Consider the following 8,780-nt stretch of genomic DNA (forward strand, 5'->3'; position numbering starts at 1 on the left):
ACTCAGCAAGGTTAATAGGACCCTGTCTTTTTAAAGATAATTCATAAAAATCCAAATAACTTCACAGATCTTAATTGTAAAGGGTTTAAACTCTGTTTACCATGCTTGTTCAATGAACCATAAGCAATTAATGAACATGCACCTGTGGAACGGTCGTTAAGACACTAGCAGCTTAGACGGTAGGCAAATACGGTCACAGTTATGAAAACTTAGGACACTAAAAAGGCCTTTCTACGGACTCTGAAAAACACCAAAAGAAAGATGCCAAGTGTCCCTGCTCATCTGCGTGAACGTGCCTTAGGCATGCTACAAAGAGGCATGAGGACTCCAGATGTGGCCAGGCCAATACATTGCAATGTCCGTACTGTGAGACGCCTAAGACCGCGCTACAGGGAGACAGGATGGATAGCTGATCGTCCTCGCAGTGGCAGACCACGTGTAACATCACCTGCACAGGATCGGTACATCTGAACATCACACCTGCGGGACAGGTACAGGATGGCAACAACAACTGCCTGAGTTACACCAGGGAACGCACAATCCCTCCATCAGTGCTCAGACTGTCCGCAATAGTCTGAGAAAGGCTGGACTGAGGGCTTGTAGGTCTGTTGTAAGGCAGGTCCTCACTAGACATCACCGGCAACAACGTCGCCTATGGGAACAAACACACCGTCTCTGGACCAAACAGGACTGGCAAAAAGTGATCTTCACTGGTGAGTCGCGGTTTTGTCTCACCAGGGGTGGTGGTCGGATTCGCGTTTATTGTCGAAGGAATAAGCGTTACACCGAGGCCTGTCCTCTGGGGCGGTGGGTCACAGCATCATTGGACAGAGCTTGTTGTCATTGAAGGCAATCTCAATGCTGTGCATTGCAGGGAAGACATCCTCCTCCCTTATGTGGTACCCTTCCTGCAGGCTCATCCTGACATGACCCTCCAGCATGACAATGCCACTAGCCATACTGCTCGTTCTGTGCGTGATTTCCTGCAAGACAGGAATGTCAGTGTTCTAGCATGGCCAGCGAATATCCCGGATCTCAGTCCCATTGAGCACGTCTGGGACCTGTTGGAACGGAGGGTGAAGTTCCCAGAAATGTCCGGGAACTTGCAGGTGCCTAGGTGGAAGAGTGAGGTAACATCTCACAGCAAGAACAGGCAAATGTGGTGCAGTCCATGAGGAGGAGATGCACTGCAGTACTTAATGCAGCTGGCGGCTACACCAGATACTGACTGGTACTTTTCATTTTTACCCCCCCGCCCCTTTGTTCAGGGACACATTATTCAATTTCTGCCACATGTCTGTGGATCTTGTTCAGTTAGTCTGTTGTTGAATCTTGTTATGTTCATACAAATATTTACACATGTTAAGTTTGCTGAAAATAAGCGCAGTTGACAGTGAGAGAACGTTTCTATTTTTGCTGAGTTTATATATACACTGTATAGAATCTTAAAAAAAAAAAAAACATTTAAAAATCAATTTCTTTCCGTGTCATAGACTGACCAGGTGCACAACTCAATATTAGGAAGGTGTTCTTAATAATAAGGTTAGCATGCTAGCTAAATACACTGACAGCTGTCAGGGCCCTACTTGTGATTTCTCCATACCACCTGGAAATCAACAGAACATTCCCACCCCCAATTCGTGAATATGTATTAGCAGGCTACGTCATTCTTCGGGAGGTGGAACCTAAACGAGAATTTCCTCTTTTGGACAGTAATCATGTAGAAATAGGGGTGGAATTGCCCTCTGGTGGGGGCCTTTTTAAAGTTACAATTCTACACATTTTGCCGTGACTTGTGCCACGTTAATATGATATCTGAGTGAGAATGACTAACAAAAATCAATGGGGGGCCCATGGAGGACAGGGCCCCATTCGGCTGGCGGCGAGCCGAACCAACGAGTGTGCTGACATACTCCCTTAATAGACAGCTTGAAAAAAGAGAGAAAATAAACATTTCCTCAGATTAGTCAGACTCAATCTAAAATAACTCAAGAAATGTCATTAATTTTTATGTTTTTGCAGAGGATCCTAGTTGCATATTTTTACATCTAACTAAGCTGTTTGGTGCAGTATTTCTCAATTAAAAACTTTGCATGAAAATGAGTCTCTCAATGTATGACAACAAAGACTTTATTGAAGAATCACTACTCTTGGCCAATCACTGACGAAGGGGCGTAGACTTCGGCTCCGCACTTCGGCTTTCCTCTAGAAAAAATGTATTGTGCCCGAACAGCCTTAAAACCCACACCAAAGTCCAAAATGAACAAAAACGTCACGAAATGTCCTAATATATGCACAAACTCTTCCAAACTGTTTTGGCTGGGAAGCATGCAGACACCGCTTATTTCGCTTATGCCTTATGCTGGCCCTGCACGCATGACACTAAGTTGCTTTGGATAAAAGCATCTGGGAATTGGCATATATGACTGTAATGTGTGGAAATTGTGTTTTATGTAGTTTTTAATATCTGCTATGCAGGGTTATGAGCACACCGCAGAGGACCCAGCTCTCCTCTACAGAGTGGAGAGTATGCCAGGCCTGGGCTGGGTGCTGAAGAAGAGTCTCTACAAAGACGAACTGGAGCCCAAGTGGCCCACGCCTGAGAAGGTACTAGCACGTGTGTGTGTGTGTGTGTGTGTGTTCAGTTTCCGACACTGATAGTTGTCATTATCACACAGAGAAAATATTAACTATCAGTTTCGGAAACACTGCACGCACGCATATACACACAGACACACACACGCGTTGTCATTATCACACAGAAAATATTAACGCGTGTGTGTGTCTGTGTGTATATGCGTGCGTGCAGTGTTTCCGAAACTGATAGTTAATATTTTCTCTGTGTGATCATGACAACGCGTGCGTGTAGCTGTGGGACTGGGACATGTGGATGCGTATGCCAGAACAGAGGAAAGGCAGAGAGTGTATCATCCCTGACGTGTCCCGCTCCTACCACTTTGGCATCATCGGACTCAACATGAACGGCTACTTCCACGTAAGGCCCTCTTCTTCACTACTAGAATACTATGGTATAGCCTTTCATGCCATCTGCTCAGGCTGGTATCCATTTTAAAGTGAACTTGATGATGAATCAGGATACTGACATTTTCTCAGTGGATTTTCATAAGCTGGTTATGGGTTTGACCTGTCTTGCATTTGAGTGTTTCTTCTTAATTTATCCTCTCTAGGAAGTGTATTTCAAGAAGCACAGGCTCAACACGGTTCCTAATGTCCAGCTGAAGAATGTTGACGGCTTGAAGAAAGATGCCTACGAGCTGGAGATTCAGAACTTACTTAAGTGAGTGAGCATGTATCAGATATAGTCCACAAATTAAGCTGTGTGAGTTTAAAAAATATATATATTTCCACCGAGATTTGCTTTCAAATGGATAGTCGTTGCCTCAATAACTAAGTCTATGGGAACAGCTAGCATGTCTGCGCTGACGCTAGTAGCAAAGTACACAGCAAAGTACCCTTGTCACCACTGCTGACAGTGACTAACATATGTGTTATTCTGTGTTGTGCTCAGGGAGGCTGATGTACTGGACCACAGTAAGAACCCATGTGAGGACTTGTTCATCCCTGATACAGAGGGGAAGACCTATGTCATGTACATCAAGATGGAACTGGAGACTGACACATCCACCTGGACTGAGCTTGCCAAGGTAGAGGGGGATGGGAGATATAGAGACAAGCTCTTCACATTTCAATATACAGTGCCTTTGGAAAGTATTCAGATGAGATGTTTCTACTTGATTGGAGTCCACCTGTGGTCAATTCAATTGATTAGACATTATTTGGAAAGGCACACACAAGGTCATACCGTTTGCAATCCAAGCCTCTTCCTTGAGCCCGCCAAACTGAGCAATCAGGGGAGAAGGGCCTTGGTCAGGGAGGTGACCAAGAACCAGATGGACACTCTGAGTTCCTCTGTGGAGATGGGTGAACCTTCCAGAAGGAAAACCATCTCTGTAGCACTTCACCAATCAGGCCTTTATGGTAGAGTGGCCAGACTGAAGCCACTGAGAACCAAGTTTCTCTGGTCTGATGAAACCAAGATTGAACTATTTGGCCTGAATGCCAAGCCTCACGCCTGGAGAAAACCTAGCAACATTTCTACAGTGAAGCATGGTGGTGGCAGCATCATTCTGTTGATGTTTCATCATTCGGCAGGGACTGGGAGACTAGTCAGGATCGAGGGAAGATGAACGGCGCAAAATAGAGAGATCCTTGATGAAAACCTGCTCCAGATTGCAACAGGACAACGACCTTAAGCACACAGCCAAAACAATGCAGGAGTGTCTTTGAGAGCCCGGATTTCAACCTGATCGAACATCTCTGGAGAGACCTGAAAATAGCTGACAGCTTGAGGATCTGCAGAGAAGAATGTGAGAAACTCCTCAAATACAGTTGTGCCAAGCTTGTAGCGTACTACCCAGGAACACTTGAGGCTCTAATCTCTGCCAAAGGTACTTCAACAAAGTACTGAGTAAAGGGTCTGAAAATGTATGTAAATGTGATCAGTTTATGTCTACAAACCTGTTTTTGCTTTGTCATTAAGTGGTATTGTGTGTATATATTGATGACGAAAATAAAAATGTAATCCATTTCAGAATGAGGCTGTAACGTAACAAAAAAAAGTCAAGGTTTTTCACCTTAAACTGAATCTGTATCAAACTGTTGCTGATTTGTTGTCACATGAGAACTTTTTTTTTTTGCGGACTAACGTGTGTGCTGTCCTCCTCAGTGTCTCCATGTGTGGGATCTGGATGTGAGAGGGTACCACAACGGCATGTGGAGGCTCTTCAGGAAGAGGAACCATGTCCTGGTTGTGGCCGTTCCTATCTCGCCATACTCGTAAGTTATTATAGTGTGTCACTGTGGTTATGATTAAGACCCCTCGGCACATTTTATTCAACATTTTATTTAACTCGACAAGTCAGTTAAGAACAAATTGCAGTACTTCACAATAGAATGACAATGTATACTCAACTAAACTTTTTTTTTGAACCAGAACAGAATCCCAATCCAACTCATTTCCACCGCTAATATCTATTTTTTTCCTCTGTCTTTACTTTGGTCAGTGTGAAGAAGCCAGTGAACGTTACACCCATCCACCTAGAGCCTCCGCCCAAAGAAGAGGGAGCTCCCATGGAGCAGCGTTAACCCAACACCACCACACACCCTTTCACAATGCGCTCGACTGGTATTATGGTCATTCTTGCAGAGGCTTGGGGCGTCAGAGAGCCATTTTCTTTACACTACAACACTCAGAGGGGGGTATGTGGTGTAGAAGTGATCCACACTGCCTACTGAGGTAGCTTGAGAATCTTGATTCCTGAGGTCAGATTTGGCGCCAGATCCGTTTCTTTACACTAAAAATAGTCTCTTTTGAAACCGGTTTCAAAATAGTGTAAAAGGTGGAGTAGCCCAACACCACCACACACACGCTCTCTCTAGCCTGGCCTTAACGCCTGCACCCTTACCCTACTACCAACACCACCCTCCTGGCCTTACCACAGACAGCAAGGCTTCTTGGAAGTGGTGTTTTTATGGTGGTGGTCAGACACTGACTGGACTGCACCACTGATCATCATTGGTCTTTCACTGTGTGGAGGTTCACTAGAAGAAGGTTTTTGACGAAGTGGGAGATTGACCGTATTAGGCTGTGCCACAGGATTCCGTCCAAATGGTTACGTATATATAGCTATGCCACTTACTGACACTCTACCTGTGAATTCTCGGAGAAGAGGAGAGGGGACAGAGGCTGGACCAGGAATGGAGTACAAAAGGGATCCGTTAACATTTACTGCATCTTTGATGCGTCTCTTTTACGACGGTTGGATGATGTATGGAAGAAACAAACTGGATGAAAAAGAGAGGGAGGATAATTGACACTCAAATCTCACCCCCAGCTTTGTGGGGACACACCCGCATAAATAAGTGGCTTCCGATGAAACTTGCCCAACCAGAAAATATTGTATTTTCATTTTATTTCTAAGTGCTTTGTCAATCCTGTATACATTTTAACTTATGTTTATTTATTTCACTTGCCAGTATATCAACCAACAAGTGGTTGAAATGTTTTATTTTTAATCTGATTTTTAATATCACATTTTTTACTTTTTAAATTTAAATTTTTAGGCCTAACGTTTACAGATCTGATATACTAATGTACAGTTGAAGTCAGAAGTTTACATACACCTTAGCCAAATACATTTAAACTCAGTTTTTCACAATTCCTGACATTTAAACAGAGTAAAAATTCCCTGTCGTTTCAGGTAGCCTTCCACAAGCTTACCACAATAAGTTGGGTGAATTTTGGCCCATTCCTCCTGACAGAGCTGGTGTAACTGAGTCAGGTTTGTTGGCCTCCTTGCTCACACATGCTTTTTCAGTTCTGCCCACAAATCTTCTATGAGATAGAGGTCAGGGCTTTATGATGGCCATTCCAATACCTTGACTTTGATGTTCTTAAGCCATTTCGCCATAACTTTGGAAGTATGCTTGGGGTCATTGTCCATTTGGAAGACCCATTTGCGACCAAGCTTTAACTTCCTGACTGATGTGTTGAGATGTTGCTTCAATATATCCACAATTTTCCTACCTCATGACGCCATCTATTTTGTGAAGTGCACCAGTCCCTCCTGCAGCAAAGCTCCCACACAACATGATGCTGCCACCCCTGTGCTTCACGGTTGGGATGGTGTTCTTCGGCTTGCAAGCCTCCCTCTTTGTCCTCCAAACATAACAATGGTCATTATGGCCAAGCAGTTCTATTTTTTTCATCAGACCAGAGGACATTTCTCCAAAAAGTACGATCTTTGTCCCCATGTGCCGTTGCAAACCGCAGTCTGGCTTTTTTATAGCGGTTTTGGAGCAGTGGCTTCTTCCTTTCTGAGCAGCCATTCAAGTTATGTCGATATAGGACTTGTTTTTCTGTGGATATAGATACCTTTGTACCTGTTTCCCCCAGCATCTTCACAAGGCCCTTTGCTGTTGTTCTGGGATTGATTTGCACTTTTCGCTCCAAAGTACGTTCATCTCTAGGAGACAAAACGCGTCTCCTTCCTAAGCGGTATGACGGCGTTGTGGCCCCATGGTGTTTATACTTGCGTACTATTGTTTGTACAGATGAACGTGGTACCTTCAGGCATTTGGAAATTGCTCCCAAGGAGGAACCGGACTTGTGGAGGTCTACATTTTTTTTCTGAGGTCTTTGCTGATATCTTTTGATTTTCCCATGTTGTCAAGCAAAGAGGCACTGAGTTTGAAGGTATGCCTTGAAATACAGCCACAGGTACACCTCCAATTGACTCAAATTATGTCAATTAGCCTATCAGAAGCTTCTAAAGCCATGACATCATTTTCTGGAATTTTCCAAGCTGTTTAAAGGCACAGTCAACTTAGTGTTTGTAAACTTCTGATCCACTGGAATTGTGATACAATCTGAACGGTGTAAACAATTGTTGGAAAAATGACTTGTTTCATGCACAAAGTAGATGCCAAAACTATAGTTAACAATACATTTTCGAAGTGGTTAAAAAATGAGTTTTAATGACTCCAATCTAAGTGTATGTAAACTTCTGACTTCAACTGTACATATATAGATCTATCTATCTGAATAAAAAGGCTCTGCTTATTTTTTATTTTTTTCATTAACCTGTGTTTAAAGTGCTAGTCGTTGCAGATTAGGCACATAAGAGAAATGGCACCCTATTTCCCCATATACTGCACTACTTTTGACCAGAGCCCTGTGGGCCCCGGACAAAAGTCGTACACTCTTTAGGGTGCCATTTGCCACGTAAAGAACAATGGTTAACATCAACCCGTGAACACTAAAGTCTGTTGTCTGTCTGTTTCTGCACATATGAGGGTCTCTGCACAGTGTGGTTGAGAGACATTTCAAGGTACTACTGGTGGAGGCTTTCTGAAATACTATCACTTTTTTGAAATGTTGGATATGTTATCAATATCTACTGTAGGGTTGAATGGTGATGAAATTGTTTGTAAAAGTAGGTATATTGTATCAGTTTTTTTGCAGAGGTTTTTTTTGTGTGTGTGTGTGTGCTGCAGTGCATTTCATCAGTGTGTGTGTGTGGGGGGGGGGTGTCGTTGTCTAGCTCTACAGTCCTCTAATTTCAAAGAGAAATCTATTATAATGGAGGTTTGTCTGTTTGATAATGGTCCAAAAACATTTTTTTTGCAGTTTGACTTACATGTGAGGTATTAGTCTCTCAATGAAATGAATAAATATGTTTTTTTTTTTAATTCTGGTGTCAGTTTTTCTTGTAGTGTTTGTATTATTGATTTGGGGGAGTTGCGGTGAAAGAATGCTTAGGTGTGTGTGATTAACATAAGCATACTTTGGAATATTTGTACTTTTCTCGTTCTTGGTGAGGTTTTCTCTGATTCTGTCTCCATTACGGTGTGGAAAGTAATACATCAAGACTAAAAAACTGAGCACACACTTTTTGTAGTCAACTTTCTCCATCTATAAATCAGTATGTGTTGTTTTGCACTGATTTAATACTCGAGTGTGTATTATCTTTCATATGTAGGAACATACTGTTTAAAAAAAAATAATCAACATCAAGGCAACCTGGCCAGGTAACAACATGTGTACATGGACCCCACCATGGCTGTCACCAAGGAGAGGGGAAAAGTGTTCGGAAGATTTAGATTACAGCATTAATGACATGGCTTTAATTACATGTAACAGCCTCGGTTTCCAACACCAGCTGTCATGGCCACAATGTTTTCCTGACATGACCAGACCC

At 43.0% G+C, this 8,780-nt stretch overlaps 1 protein-coding gene across 1 annotated transcript in view; it reads left to right on the top strand.

Moving 5' to 3' along the window:
* Positions 1 to 8,267, top strand: part of LOC139406817 (protein O-linked mannose N-acetylglucosaminyltransferase 1 (beta 1,2-)) — a 32,545-nt gene extending 24,278 nt beyond the window's left edge. Inside the window, exons 16-21 of the mRNA XM_071149872.1 lie at positions 2,479 to 2,607; positions 2,870 to 2,995; positions 3,189 to 3,298; positions 3,530 to 3,665; positions 4,748 to 4,857; positions 5,085 to 8,267. Coding sequence (XP_071005973.1) covers positions 2,479 to 2,607; positions 2,870 to 2,995; positions 3,189 to 3,298; positions 3,530 to 3,665; positions 4,748 to 4,857; positions 5,085 to 5,166 — 693 coding nt within the window. The 3' untranslated portion in view covers positions 5,167 to 8,267. The remainder of the gene's footprint in view (positions 1 to 2,478; positions 2,608 to 2,869; positions 2,996 to 3,188; positions 3,299 to 3,529; positions 3,666 to 4,747; positions 4,858 to 5,084) is intronic.
* The last annotated feature ends 513 nt before the right edge of the window (positions 8,268 to 8,780 follow it).

This window comes from Oncorhynchus clarkii, chromosome 4, assembly GCF_045791955.1.
Source record: "Oncorhynchus clarkii lewisi isolate Uvic-CL-2024 chromosome 4, UVic_Ocla_1.0, whole genome shotgun sequence".
Classification (NCBI taxonomy): domain Eukaryota; kingdom Metazoa; phylum Chordata; class Actinopteri; order Salmoniformes; family Salmonidae; genus Oncorhynchus; species Oncorhynchus clarkii.